Source organism: Gopherus flavomarginatus, chromosome 5 (genome assembly GCF_025201925.1).
Source record: "Gopherus flavomarginatus isolate rGopFla2 chromosome 5, rGopFla2.mat.asm, whole genome shotgun sequence".
Classification (NCBI taxonomy): domain Eukaryota; kingdom Metazoa; phylum Chordata; order Testudines; family Testudinidae; genus Gopherus; species Gopherus flavomarginatus.
The window spans coordinates 39,693,548-39,709,079 of record NC_066621.1 but is presented as its reverse complement, the minus strand read 5'-3'; the positions used below and the strand labels follow the sequence as shown (position 1 = coordinate 39,709,079).

Genomic DNA, 15,532 nt, shown 5'->3' with positions numbered 1-15,532 from the left:
GGGTATCACTAGGAGAGGCTGAGCTCACTCACTCTTCTAGCCAAAGAGATGGCCACCAAAAAAACTGTTTTTTAGGATGAGATGGTAGATGAATCACTCTGAGAATGCTTTGTACTAGTAGTGATTTGGCCCAACTATAAATCTCATGTACTTCCCGTGTTCTGGGTGGATGACAATGTGCCAGTATGCATCCTGTAAATTGAGAGCCAGTCCTGAGCTTGAAGAGATGGAGGCAACAGTTATGAGCCTGAATCTGAAGCCATGTATATATTTGTTCATTCTCCTCAGGTCTATAACAGGACAGAGACCCCCTTTCTTTTTCTGAATCAACAAATAACTGGAGAAGCTTCTTCCCCTGCACTCTTGCAGCACCTTCTATATGACTCCTAGATACAGCAACAAGGTGACTTCTTTTTACAACAGTCTCTTGTGAGGAAGAACCCTGAAGAGTGACGAGGAAGGTTCCTGGGTAGCAGGCAAAGAATGAAAGTGGCTGGTGCAGGCATGGGCGATGACAACCAGAACCCATTTGTTAACTGTTATCACAGGCCACTCACAATAGAAGGGACAAGGCAACTTTCAGAAGTTAGCTCTGAAATGGTCTCAGTGTGGTTCCTAACATTCCTTTCAAATCTCCTGCTTCTGAAACTGCATTCTTGGTCTCTGCTGAGGCTGGAATTTGAAGGGTTTATAGAATCACAGAAAATGTAAATCTGGAAGGGACCTCAAAGGCCATCTAGTCCATCCCCCTGTGCTGAGGCAGGGTTGAGTATAACTAGATAATACCCAACAAGTATTGATCTAATCTGTTCTTAAAAACTTCCCCTATGGATTCTTTGTCTCCTGGATCTCAGATGGAAATGTTTTCCGAAAGAGGGGGACTGACACAATAAAAAGGAGTGAAAAAAATCCCAAGCCAGCACTCCTCTCTCACTGTCTTTACCCATTAATTCACTGCACCAGAAGGGACGAAGGAAGCAGTCACTGAACTGGAGAAGGGATCCTAATCAAAGAAGTTTGGTCAGTAAGATTGCCAAGAACATGTGGTGAGAAAACTTTGCTTTGAATTTAATATAATTTGTTACATTAGGCACCAGTTGCATTTCATCTTTATTTTTCTTGTAACCATTTCAGATTTTTATGCCTCATTACTTGTACTCACTTAAAATCTCTCCTTGTAGTTAATAAACTGGTTTTATTGCTTTTCCTAATTCAGTTTGTTTAAAAATTGAATTGTCTGTGAAGCTCTGTTTGGCATAACAAAATGTGTGTATATTATCTCTATTAAGCTATAATGGACTTTATATAAACTTCTGTTGTCCAGGAGAGGGTTGAGCAGTAGAAGACAGACATTGGTGGGGGGAAATCTAAGACTGCTAGTGAATTGGGATAACTCTACAGTATAATCAAGGCTGGTAAGGTGTGGCTGGCTGGCTGGCTGCACACACAGAGACATAGCTAGAGTGACTTGTATGCTGGAGACTGTTTATGAACTGTCCAGACAGGAGGCTACACCAGCAAAGCATTGTAAAAGGCATTCCAGGTTAGGAGGGCAGGGGCGACACAGTTACTCATTAGTCTGGATTATACCCTGGCATGTCATCCCCCTCAGCCTTCTTCTCTAGGTTAAACACATTACGATACTGCAATGTAGCTCTCTGGTGCACTGTGATGGAACATTCACCCTGCATTCTCAAGGAAAGGATTAAAAGCAGCCCAGGGAGGCTGCACAGTGGGCAACCAATCAGAGAAAGGCTGCACGGAGCAACCAAACAGGGTCCAGAGGGCTCACATAAAAGGAAGCTGCAGGGCAGAGGAGGGTCAGTTGCTGGAGAGCCCAAGGGGAGAGGACTGGGTTCCTCGTGGACTCCAAGAGGACAATATCTTGGACAGAGCAGCTGCTAGCAGGGACCAGGGGAAGTAGAGAGAGTTCCTGACTGGCTGCTGGGATTTACAGGCTCGAGGCCCTGAGAAGATGGTGCAGAAGGTGCTGGGGCTGCAGGGAAGTGGCATGGGAAACTTAAGGAGCACTGGTGGAGAAGTTAAAGAGAGGAGGCAGGAGGCTGCTATCTACAGGGTCCCTGGGCTGGGACCCAGAGTAGTGGACAGTCCCAGGTCCTTCCCCCCATCCCTCCACATTCACAACTGGGGAAGTGGCTGGACTGCAGAACTGGGAGATACTTTCCCCTGTAAGCGGAGAAAACATGGATGCTGAAATGCCCGGCAGGCTGAGTCATGAAGCGAACGCTGTGGGGCTTGGATTGTGTTGGGTCTGGAGGCAGAGACGACGATGGGAGAGTCACCACCAGGAGAGGGCGCACTGGTGAAGAGAGCTAATCCCCGAGATGGCTGACAGGAAGCACCACTTTAGTGAGTGAACCCTATCACATGAGCTCAGCATCACCTTTGAATCCTTGGGGGGACTAGAGTACTTCACCTGTCTTGTTGCTAAAAAGCTTCATCTCCTCAAAAGTCACCTCTTCTGCCTATAGAGTACTAGATTCCTGAAACCAAGAGGCACACAGTATTGTAATACCAATGGCCATGGATGTGCTGGCTGCATCTGACATTGCATAGCCACCTGCAGTACTATTTTTGCTACCATCTCATCTTCTCTGATGATCTTCCTCAGCTCTTCCCCACATTCCTGTGGGAGTTTGGATGGGAACTATAATGCCCTTTTATGTCAAATAAGTGCAATCGTCAAAAAGGCCTTGTAGTTTGTGATACAAAGTTGGAGGAAGGAAGATGAATATGCTTATAACAGAAAAGGTCCAGTTTCTTGGTGTCCTCATCTTTCAGCATACCCTTGGTGGACTTGATCTTTTCTTGGACCACAGACACAACTAGAGACCCTGGGGCTGGTTGAGTATAAAAGTGTTCAAATCCTTTGGGCAGCATTTGATAAATACTTTTCCACTTGTTTCAATATTGGGGTAAGCAAGGCTGGAGTGTCATAATGCTTTTGCTGGCTTCAGTATGCCCCAGTTTATTATGAAAGCAATTCATACAGCCAAGGAGCTGAGGATGTTGAACAGAGACGTTTTCTCTGCCTCCAGACCCAACTCACCCCAAGCCCCACAGCATCCTTTTCATGACTTATGCCTCCAGGCATGTCACCATCCATGTTTTCCCCGCTTCTGGGGAAAATATCTCCCAGTATCTTACACTATTCGTGCAAGCAAGTCCTGGAAGGCCTTGAAGTCTTAGACAGCAAGTGTCGGTGATGTGAATGCTGTCTCAGGTGATGATGGAGACTTTTTGTTGTCTCCAGAATCTTCTCTGCCTACTCATGGGGTCCTACTCATGAGTCCCTAACCACAGAAGTTACCAGTGACTGAGACCTCCCCATCTTCCTTAAGGCATGTGGTGTGGATCTGCTTCTAGATGTGTGGGAGGGTGGACCCCAGTAAAGCCCAGGAAGCCAAGGAGGTGTGTTGTAGGGATATTGGCCAGGCTGTGCTGTCCTAGCCCATTGCCATTTGTGTAGCAGTACACTGAACAGGGCATCTCTGGAACTCCCTGTATCATGCCTTGCTAGCCTGAGGGGACAAAGTTCTCCCCTCAGTATAGGACAAAGGAGCAGCTAGGAGACGGTGATAAAAAGTACATCTGGAATGGTGGTGCCATTGGATATGGTCCCAGTACGGGGGGGGAGGGGACATGGTCATCCCAGTTTTCATGTGAAGTGAGAAGAAATGTCTGTTTTTCTCTCTCAGTATGTATCTAGGTAACAAAATGTGCTTGCTTATAAGTGTCAGTGTCAGTATCAGTCTGGGTCTCAGCAATGGAGTTAGTACCAGATGTGTCTTCTGGGCTTTCATCACAATCAGCACTTCATCGCAGCACTTGATGTCAATGTGCTCTTGGATGGTTTGTCTCTGGAGCTGCACTTTGAATCCTCCCTGCAAGATAATCCCATGGACACCAAGATCTGTGCATATGATTGAAGTGGGTCTGCTTCCCTGCACCCTGCATAACAGAAGGCACAGCATCAGATCTGCCTGCTCTGGTGTCAGCACCTGCCATTGTTAAGGACACCGGTACCAATGCAGTTTATATCAAGGATCCCAGTGCCAGTGTCATGGATTTTTATGCCTTTTATATGTTCCCTTCTCCTTGCTCAAACTCAGGGTATGATGCCTGCCTACAGGGAAACTTGCCATGAGTTAGTCATCTCAGTTCCATCTTTGTGGACCTCTCCAGGATAACATGTGACTTTCATAGATTGGCCAAGGAAATGTAATTTGAGTTTCACGTATTTCTGGGTCTAGGGTGAGGAGAGGCAAATTGAGCATTTGTTGGGATGTGCCCTTCCTTGGCATAGAATAGAGATCTGCCATGGCTGTCAATCAAAGGCATAAAAATGGTGTACAATGAACAGATATTAAACCTCACCCTGCCATACAGGAAGATGTACAAGGGGTTCTCGATTTGGATGTTTTGGGTTGGTTGTTTTTTAAAAAATCCAATTAGAAAAAAGGGTTAAATGAAGGCAGAATTTCACAGAATTCAGTAAACACTGAAAGATAAGTTTGCTAACGAATAGCAGATTGGACACTGTCCAAATTCTGTCTTCCTACAATGAGCAGTAAGAGGGAACTGAGGGAAGCTCATGATTGCTCTGCCCTTTATGCTGTCATATGGTAACACAAGGAAGCATGTGTGACTCCAACAGACACTGCAACTCAGAACATAGTTGAAGTTCAGTATCACAAGGCACATATGCACCTACAATGGTAGCCTTAGTGACATATACTTGAAGAAGAATTAGTAGTTGCCTGAGTTGCATGATCTACTTTACATTCATTATGTACAAACAGATTATAGTCCCAGTAATAGATGGACTTGGCCAATTTTATGAAACTGAAAACAAAATTTATTGGGAGGAAATTTAAACAAAACAGTGTGAATAATCACTTGCAGTTGTTTTAGAAAATGTTACTATATGCACAAGAAACCCACAATTGTACATTCATGAAAGAAAGCTTCCTCAATTTAAAAAAAAATCATCCTGGTTAAGAAACTAAATGCAGCAATAAAAAAAATAAGAATATATTATAAATGGAAAAAGGGTGATGTCGAGAGTGATGACTATATTTTAGCAGTTGTTAAATAGATATTTGATAAAGGAAGCTAAAGTTATCAATGAACAAAAATCCATGATGTGTTGCATTAAGGACAATAACAAAGAATTTTAAAAATATATCAGGAACAACAGAAATCTTAGCAAGAGTAGAGCTGCATTATCAGACAAGGGTGGTAAAATTATCAATAATGATGCTGAAAAGGCCAGTATGTATTTCTGTTCTGGATTTGGAAAGAAACAAGATGATGTATTCACATCTTACTGTGATAATGAAATACATACTATTGCAGCAGTAAACAGGGAGGATGTTAAACAGCAGCTGACCCCTTCTTTTTGGTGGCATCAATGTTTAGATGATGTGATTAATAGTGTCTCTATGTTCTCCACTTTCCCTTTTCCAGCAATTCTCCCGTTCGCGCTTCCTGTCTACTTTCAATACTTTGCATTCCACAAGACAATCCAGAGAAAAGACTGGGTGGTAAGTGCTGCCTAATCACGACTGTGGATGTACAAGAACCTTGAAGGACACAGGAGCACATGAGGTGTTGCACCCTTCAAACATTAGTAGGAAAATAAGAATGGCCATACTAGGTCAGGGTAAAGGTCCATCCAGCCCTATATCTTGTTTTTTGACAGTGGCCAATGCCAAGTGCATTAGAAGGAATGAACAGAACAGGATATCATCAAGTGATCCATTCCCTGTCGTCCACTCCCAGCTTCTGGTGAATAGAGGCTAGCGATGCTCAGAGCAAGGTATTGCATCGCTGCCCATCCTGGTTAATAGCCTTTGATGAGTCTCAGTGAACTTATCTAGTTCTTTTTGAACCCTGTTATAGTTTTGGTCTTCACAACATCCCCTGGCAAAGAGTTCCCCGGGTTAACTTTGTGTTGTATGAAGAAGTAATTCCTTTTGTTTGTTTTAAACCTGCTGCCTATTAATTTCATTGGGTAACTCCGAGTGCTTGTATTATGTGAAGGAGTAAATAACACTTCGTTATTCACTTTCTCCACACCAGTCAAGACTTTATAGACTTCTATCATATCCCCACTTAGTCCCAATCTTTTTAATCTATCCTTACACACAAGCTGTTCCATATCCCTCATCATTTTAGTTGCCCTTCACTGTACCTTTTCCAATTCCAATATGTCTTTTTTGAGATGGGGCGTCCACATCTGCATGCACTATTCAAGATGTGGGCATACCATGGATTTAAATAGAGGCATTATGATATTTTCTGTCTTGTTATCTATCTCTTTCTTAATGGTTCCTAACATTGTTAGCTTTTTGACTGCCACTTCATAATGAGCAGATGTTTTCAGAGAACTATCCACAATGACTCCAGAATCTTTTTTTGAGTGGTAATAGCTAATTTAGACCCCATCATTTTGAGTACATAGTTGGGATTATGTTTTCCAATGTGCATTATTTTGCATTTATCTATATTCAGTTTCATCTGCCATTCTGTTGCCCAGTCACCCAGTTTTGTGAGATCCCTTTGTAACTTTTCAGTCTGCTTTGGACTTAACTATCTTCAGTAGTTTTCTATCATCTGTAAATTTTGCCACCTCACTATTTACCCCTTTTTCCAGATCATTTATGAATATTTTGAATAGGACTGTGCCCAGTACAGACCCCTGGGGGGGAACCACTATTTCTCTCTACATTCTGAAAACTGACTATTAATTCCTACCCCTTTGTTTCCTATCTTTTAACCAGTTACCAATCCATGAGAGGACCTTCCCTTTTATCCCATAACAGCTTACTTTGCTTAAGAGCCTTTGGTGAGGAACCTTGTCAAAGGAGCAAAGAATCCTGTGGCACCTTATAGACTAACAGACGTTTTGGAGCATGAGCTTTCGTGAGTGAATACCCACTTCGTCAAATGCATGTAGTGGAAATTTCCAGGGGCAGGTATATATATGCAAGCAAGCTAGAAATAATGAGGTTAGTTCAATCAAGGAGGATGAGGCCCTGTTCTAGCAGTTGAGGTGTGAAAACCAAGGGAGGATAAACTGGTTCTGTAGTTGGCAAGCCATTCACAGTCTTTGTTTAATCCTGAGCTGATGGTGTCAAATTTGCAGATGAACTGAAGCTCAGCAGTTTCTCTTTGAAGTCTGGTCCTGAAGTTTTTTTGCTGCAGGATGGCCACCTTAAGGTCTGCTATAGTGCGGCCAGGGAGGTTGAAGTGTTCTCCTACAGGTTTTTGTGTATTGCCATTCCTAATATCTGATTTGTGTCCATTTATCCTTTTCCGTAGAGACTGTTCAGTTTGGACGATGTACATAGCGGAGGGGCATTGCTGGCATATGATGGCGTATATTACATTGGTGGATGTGCAGGTGAATGAACCAGTGGTGGCCTGGCTGATCTGGTTAGGTCCTGTGACAGTGTCGCTGGTGTAGATATGTGGGCAGAGCTGGCACAGAAGTTTGTTGCATGGATTGGTTACTATGGTGCGGTGCGCAGTTGCTGGTGAGAATATGTTTCAGGTTGGCAGGTTGTCTGTGAGCAAAGACTGGCCTGCCACCCAAGGCCTGTGAAAGTGTGGGATCATTGTCCAAGATGGGTTGTAGATCCCTGTTGATGCATTGGAGGGGTTTTAGCTGGGGACTGTATGTGATGGCCAGTGGAGTCCTGTTGGTTTCTTTCTTGGATTTGTCTTGCAGTAGGAGGCTTCTGGGTACACGTCTGGCTCTGTTGATCTGTTTCCTTATATCCTCGTGCGGGTATTGTAGTTTTGAGAATGCTTGGTGGAGATTTTGTAGGTGTTGGTCTCTGTCTGAGGGGTTAGAGTAGATGCAGTTGTACCTCAGTGCTTGGCTGTAGACAATGGATCGTGTGATTTGCCCGGGATGGAAGCTGGAGGCATGAAGGTAGGCATAGCGGTCGGTAGGTTTTCGGTATAGGGTGGTGTTAATGTGACCATCACTTATTTGCACTGTGATGTCTAGGAAGTGGACTTCCCGTGCAGATTGGTCCAGGCTGAGGCTGATGATGGGGTGGAAGCTATTGAAATCGTGGTGGAATTTTTCCAGAGTGTCATTCCCATGGGTCCAGATGATGAAGATGTCATCAATGTAGCGCAGGTAGATAAGGGGCGTGAGTGAACGAGAGCTGAGGAAGCATTGTTCCAGGTCAACCATAAAAATATTGGCATATTGTGGGGCCATGCGGGTGCCCATAGCGCTGCCACTGATCTGGAGATATATATTGTCATCAAATTTGAAATAGTTGTGTGTGAGGATAAAGACACAGAGCTCAGCAGCCAGTTGTGCTGTGGCACCATCAGGGATACTGTTCCTGACAGCTTGTATTCCATCTGTGTGTGGGATGTTTGTGTAGAGAGCCTCTACATCCATGGGGGCTAGGATGGTGTTTTCTGGAAGGTCACCAATGCATTGTAGTTTCCTCAGGAAATCAGTGGTGTCACGGAGATAGCTGGGAGTGCTGGTGGCATAGGGTCTGAGTCGAGAGTCTGCATATCCAGATAGTACTTCAGTGAGAGTGCCAATGCCTGAGATGATGGGGCGTCCAGGATTTCCTGGTTTGTGGATCTTGGGCAGTAGATAGAATAACCCTGGTCGGGGCTCTGAGGGTATGTTGATTTGTTCCGGTGTTAGTGTAGGGAGTGTTCTGAGTAGATGGTGCAGTTTCTTAGTGTATTCCTCAGTGGGATCTGAGGGAAGTGGCCTGTAGAATTTGGTATTGGAGAGTTGTCCGGTGGCCTCCTTTTGGTAGTCAGACCTGTTCAGACCTGTCAAAGGCTTTCTGGAAATCTGAGTACACTATATCCACTAGATCACCCTTGTCCACATACTTGTTTGACCCCCTCAAAGAATTATAATAGATTGGTGAGGCATGATTTCCCTTTCCAAAAATGTTGAATCTTCCCCCAACAAATCATGTTCATCTACGTGTCTGATAATTCTGTTCTTTACTATGATTTCAACCAATTTGCCTGGTACTGAAGTTAGGCTTACCAACCTGTAATTGCCAGGATCACCTCTGGAACCCTTTTTAAAAATTGGCATCACATTAGCTATCCTGCAGTACATTTAAATGATAAGTTACATACCACAATTAGTAATTCTGCAATTTCGTATACAAGTTCCGTCAGAACTCTTGGGTGAATACCATCTGACCCCAGTGATTTATTACTGTTTAATTTGTCAATTTGTTCCAAAACCACCTTTAATGACACCTCAATCTGGGACAGTCCCTCAGATTTATCCCCTAAAAAGAATGGCACAGGTGTGGGACTCTCCCTCACATCTTCTGCAGTGAAGACTGATACAAATAATTCATTTAGTTTCTCTGCAATGGTCCTATCACCCTTGAAAGTTCCTTTAGAACCTTGATCATCAAGTCCTAGGTCATTTCACGGTGATCACCTGATTTGCAAGTTTAAGCTAAAGGATTTTATGAATACTGGCACTATCCTACTGGCACTCTCCTATTGTTAGGACTGGGACTGGAGTTTCCAAGATTTATTGTTCTGGCCTGGGTGACATCAGTATCTCAGATAAACAATGACTCATGTTAATCCAGGTTTCATTGCATCCATGACAATAATGTAATCGTCTCCTGCTTTCTGGTCACCATCTCCACAGACCACATACATCATAACCTTCACTCTGACCCCCTACTGATGCAAACCATCCGAGACCCCCTTTACCAAACTATTCCCTCCAAACACCCAGACTATTACACCAAACATCCACAGGGAGCAGCATTGAGAGGAAAGAGAGCAGAAGGGAGGCTGTCATAGGTCTCACCCCTAGTCTGAACTTTAGGGTACAGATGTGGGGACCTACATGGACACTTCTAAGCTTAATTACCAGCTTAGATCTGGTCTCGCTGCCACCATCCAGATTTCTGAGTACCTGGAACACTCTCTTTCTCCCCAAAACCTTCCCCTCCCTGGGTAGCCTTAAGAGACTCCTCCACCAATTCCCTGGTGAGTCCAGATCCAATTCCCTTGGATCTAAAAAACAGGGAAAAAATCAATCAGGTTCTTAAGAAGAAGGCTTTTAATTAAAGAAAAGAAAGGTAAAAGAAAGAAAAAAAATCTCTGGGAGACAGCATACCAGCTATCACAGACAATAGATTGAAAACCCAGGATGTTCCCCTGGGCAAAAACCTTAATACACACAAGAATACCCAATGTGATAATTCCCCTAATTGCACCAAGAAAAGTTACAAAAGAAAATAAACATAAACCTATTTATTCCTTTCTAAAACTCACTACTCTGATAAGAGGCTGGTTTCTTGATCTTTTTCACTCCGGCTGAAACTGAAAACTAACTAAACAAAGGAAACTTCCCTCCTTCTTTTTGAAACATTTTGTTCTCTCATTGGTTCCTCTGGTCAGGTGTCAGCTAGGCAAGGTGAACTTCTTAACCCTTCACAGGTAAAAGAGGCATTAACCCTTAACTATCTGTTTATGACAGAGGCTCTGGTATAGCGTAGCATGTTTGGTGAAGGAAGTTTGTAGAAGAGGGTGCTGGAATACTGGCATCCCTAGAGGGGGCACAATGAAGCTTGTATGCAGTGGAATACAGTAGTTGTGATAGAGGCCAAATGTGTTTCCATAAACAGCTATTTACCAGTAGGTTTTAGTTTTTTATTTCCTTGCATTTGTGGTATACTGAGTGCATAGCAACTGTTTCATAACAGAGTATTTGGAGTATTAATTATTATTTATGTACACATTTGAAGATGGATATTACTAAATTATGTCAGGGTGATCATCTCTCCATAGTGAATTTTGTGATTAGCTTTCAAATTAAAGAAAGTTTTGATGCCCCTCGACCAAATTTCTCTTGTGTGCACGATGGTCAGCTTACTGCACGCTAGTAACTCTGCGCATGCTCCCTATTCATTACCATCTATAAAAGCTCTGACTAACTGGGAGCTGAATGTCTCTGAATCTGCCTCTCACTCACTATTCTGTGACCATGGCATTTTCACTTTGATAGAAAGCTCCATCCCTCACTACAAAGGGAGGAACTCCCTAGAGAGTGAGATGTGGGTGGCAGGTTATGTCTAATAGTGGATAATCCTGGTTCTGGAAATCTCTCATTTCAGAGACTTGTTTGATATGAACCACTCACCAGGAACAGTTTGTTCTCTTTTAGTTTTTCCATTGTGCTCCTTGATCATGGTGATAGGAACAAATGTTAATAAATTAAACAGCTATATAGTGGATTTGCATTACAATGCACAGGGAGGATCGAAGCAGAGTGCCTGCTGCTGCAGGACACTGTTGAGGGCTGCAAAGCTGCAGTCCAGTGTTTCTCAACCCTAAACAATACACTCTTCAGGTGTGCTGTGGGTGGGTACCCACTGGTCATACCCTGTCACCAGGGGAGAAGAAAAAGATCAGAATCCAGCAGTTTCTAGAACCCATGTGGGGACAGAGGAGGGGCATGATTTGTTATTCTTCTTCATCTCCTCTCCTCTCTGACAGGACCTGGCCTGGATGGTGAGCTTCTACATCCGATTCTTTCTCACTTATGAGCCCTTACTGGGGGTGAAGAGTCTCCTGGGGTTCTATCTGCTGCTCAGGTATCGTTCACTGATCCCTCAGCTCCCTTTGGCTGTGCCTTCTTCTCGACCTGGCTCTGTCTGTCCCTTTCGGTACTTTCCTCTCCCTTCTGTCTCTTTGGCCCTTCACTACATCTAGCCCCCCAGCATCTCATTTTCCCCAATTGCTTCTTTTTTTCTGTACCTAGTCATCTCTCTCTAACACAAGATCAAACACTCTGTTGTCTGGGAGACTGGAATTAGAGACCGCATCCTTCAAGGAATGCCCTGCCCTCTGATTGCTGTGCTGGGAGACAGCATGGAAGTTGCAATCACTGTAACAAATGCTTTCAAGCAAATTTATGAGTAGCAGATCTGCCAAGTAGGGGACTGTGGTGTGACGCCAAGTGAGGTTATGTTGACCCGGCATGATGACAGGGAACTGCACAGGAGCACAATGGCAGCACTGAAGAGGAAGTCTGCGCTCACCCACTGGCAGTTGCTGTGACCAGGGCAGCAAGAAACACTCAGAGAAAGGATAGAGATGTTTTGTTGATAAAATATGCTCAGTTCATGGCAAAAATAGCTTGGCTTTAAGCTTCTTCACAAGGCCCACAGCTGTTTGGATGCCTGTGGTAAATCACCAGCTCACAAGAGCAAGCCAGGGGCCAGCAGGGCAAAATGTGTCTCATGCAAATAACCTTCAATGTGCAAATCAGGCACATGCCTATCCTGTGTCTCCTGCACTCATTCTCCCTGCTTGTCCTAAATTAGCTTGTAAACTCTTCAAGGCAGTGTTTTCATAATTTTGTGTGTTTGTACACACAGGCACCAACTTTGTCATTTCCCGGGGATAGCTCAGTGGTTTGCACATTGGCCTACTAAATCCAGGGTTGTGTGTTCAATCCTTGAGCAGGCTACTTAGGGATCTGGGGCAAAAATCAGTACTTGGTCCTGCTAGTGAAGGCAGGGGGCTGGACTTGATGACCTTTCAAGATCCCTTCCAGTTCTGGGAGATTGGTATATCTCCTATTATTATGCCCCAGGGCCCACTCCCACTGCACCCCTTCCCATAAGGCCCCTTCCTGCCCCTGCTCCACCCCCACTATGCCTCTACCCACCTTGTAATTCTCTCTCCCCCAAGCACACCCACACCCTTACTCTGCCCCCTCCCTCGCAGCACCTGAACAGCTGATTGCAGCGGGAGGAAGGCGCTGGGGGGAGAGGGAGGAGCTGACCAGCAGGTCCACCAGTGGGTGCTGAGCACCCACTATTTTGTCGCATAGGTGTTCCAGCCCCAGAGCACCCATGGACTCAGCACTTCTGGCCCTGACCCAAAAAATACATGGTTTCCTTTTGTGCTGTCCCTTTTACTGACCTTTGGGTGGCTGGAGTACGCAAATGTTTCGCTGGAGTCCAGGGGCGCTATTTCAGATTTTGGTATGAGGGACAATTTTAACTGTGATTGAAAAAGCTACTTAGGCACTTGAAAACTCTAGTTTTTTGGCAGATAACTTAGCAATTAGATGACAGGAGCCCTGTATCTAATTCCTATATAAAAGAAAGAAAAATAAATAAATATTACACCCACTCAGCTCTAATACTAACATGCTCTGATATCTTGTGGCAAATCACTTATAGGACACTAGTTAGGTTTAAAATTTTAATATATATTCTTACTTTGTTACTAATTCTGCAGAGAAAGAGACCCTGTCATGACTTCTGGGTTCTGCTCAGCTCTGAGAGGGGAGTAGGGTCTACTGGGTTACAGGGAGTGGGTTGCTAAATCTGGGCTCTATATATGAACATTAGAATGGTCATTCAACTTTTCCAAACCATTCACGACTGGACTTCTATCATCTCGTCCCTTAGTCATCTCTTTTCCAAGCTGAAAAGTCCCAGTCTTCTTATTCTCTCTTCATACGGAAGGTGTTCCATACCACTAATCATTTCTGTTGCCCTTCTCTGTACCTTTTCCAAATCCAATATATCTTTTTTGAGATGGGGTGACTAAATCTTCATGCTGTACTCAAGATGTGGACACACTGTGAATTTATATAGAGACAATATGATATTTTATGTCTTATTATCTATCTCTTTCCTAATGATTTCCAATATTCTGTTAACTTTTTTGATTGTCACTGCACATTGAGCAGATGTTTTCAGAGAACTATCCACAAGTACTCCAGACTGAGTACTGTCATGGATGGATATAAATTGTTCAGGAAGGACAGGCTGTGCAGAAAAGGTGGGGGAGTTGCATTGTATGTAAAAGGACAGTGTGAGTGCTCAGAGCTTCAGTATGAAACTGCAGAAAAACCTGAGAGTCTCTGGATTAAGTTTAGAAGTGTGAGCAACAAGGGTGATGTTGTGGTGGGAATCTGCTATAGACTGCCAGACCAGAGGAATGAGATGGACAAGGATTTTTTTTCCAGCAACAAACAGAAGTTACTGGATCACAGGCTGTCATAAACAGCTAAGGGTTAATGTTCTTTTACCTGTAAAGGGTTAACAAAGGGAACCAAACACCTGACCAGAGGACCAATCAGAAAACAAGATTTTTCAAATGTCAAGGGAGGGAAGTTGTTGGGTGGGTGTTCTTTGTCTCGGTTCGGTGACCCTCTCAGCTCTGAGAGTGATCTCTCTATCTCTAGGCTTTCTAATCTTCTGTTTCCAGGTTGTAAGTACAAGGATAATAAGACAATAGGTTTATATTGTTTTTTTGTATTTACATGTGGGTAGTTGCTGGAATGTGTTAAATTGTATTCTTTTTGGATAAGGCTGTTTATTCATTTTTTTCTTTTAAGCAATTGACCCTGTATATTGTCACCTTGATACAGAGACCATTTTTAAGTCTTTTTCTTTCTTTTTAAGACCTGTTTGAGGTTTTTTTTCATTGGTTAAGGAGGGGGAAAATCTCTTTGTGTTAGATTTACTAAGCCTGACTTTGCATGCTCTCTGGGTGAGGGGAGGGAGAGATTTGATCTCTCGGTACTTGTGTTTCAAGGACTTGAAACAGGGAATATCCTAGAGTACCCAGGGTGGGGAAATCTGGGAGGAGGTAAAGAGGGGGAAGGGAAGTGGGTTATTTCCCTTTGTGGTGAGACTCAGGGCATCTGAGTCTTGGGGTCCCCCAGGGAAGGTTTTGGGGAGACCAGAGTGAGCCAGACACTGGAATTTTCTGGCTGGTGGCAGCGATATCAGAGCCAAGCTGCTAATTAAGTTTGGAGGTTTCATGCTAGCTTCTCATGTTCTGAACTCTAAGGTTCAGATCTGAGTAGGAAAGTTATGACACAGGCCCTGGTTCTCATTGGAAGAATTAGTAGGGGAAGCAAAAGTGGATGGGAACCTGGGATGCAGTGACCAGGAGATGTTCGAGTTCAGGATCCTGACACAAGGAAGAAAGAAGAGCAGCACTGAAGCTGAGAGCAGCACAGAACTCATCACGTTCCACACCTCAAGCTGTGTTGCAGTTAACAACCCCTTCTGGAGCTAGAGTGTGCTCTGTGAGCAGACCTCAGGTTTGAAACTTGCAGGATGTCTAGAGCCCCCTGGAAAATGGCACCCCTGCTGGAGCCTGACAGTTTAGGCAGACATTTTACTCAATAGTTGCTGGCATGGGTACATGGGATTATTACATGCCAGTTGTAGTGGTGGTGTGTGTGTGAGAGAGAATATGAATGTTTTAGTGGCTTGTGCAGGCACAGGATCAGTGACTGCCTTGTGTTTGTTTGTCTGCACAGGGTCCTGGAGAGTTTCTGGTTTATCTTGCTGTTTTTCATGAGCCACATCCCAATGAACATTGATTATGATAAGAAGCTGGACTGGTTCTCTACCCAGGTACGATCCTTCCCCTCTCACAATCTGTGCCTCTGTGGATGTGAATTCCAGGCTAGGGGGACAAATGCACAGGGAGA

General features: G+C 44.0%; 1 protein-coding gene and 1 long non-coding RNA gene across 5 annotated transcripts in view; one reads left to right on the top strand and one right to left on the bottom strand.

Annotated features, from left to right (window-relative positions):
• LOC127051112 (uncharacterized) overlaps positions 1-15,532 on the bottom strand; it is a 49,325-nt gene that overhangs the window by 24,073 nt on the left and 9,720 nt on the right. The gene's annotated exons all lie outside the window — the stretch shown is intronic.
• The window catches only part of LOC127051051 (acyl-CoA (8-3)-desaturase-like), a 34,840-nt gene that overhangs the window by 11,815 nt on the left and 7,493 nt on the right, over positions 1-15,532 (top strand). For both annotated transcript variants that reach the window (XM_050952908.1, XM_050952909.1), the window contains exons 7-9: positions 5,491-5,567; positions 11,560-11,657; positions 15,359-15,455. In XM_050952908.1, the coding sequence (XP_050808865.1) occupies positions 5,491-5,567; positions 11,560-11,657; positions 15,359-15,455 (272 nt within the window). The remainder of the gene's footprint in view (positions 1-5,490; positions 5,568-11,559; positions 11,658-15,358; positions 15,456-15,532) is intronic.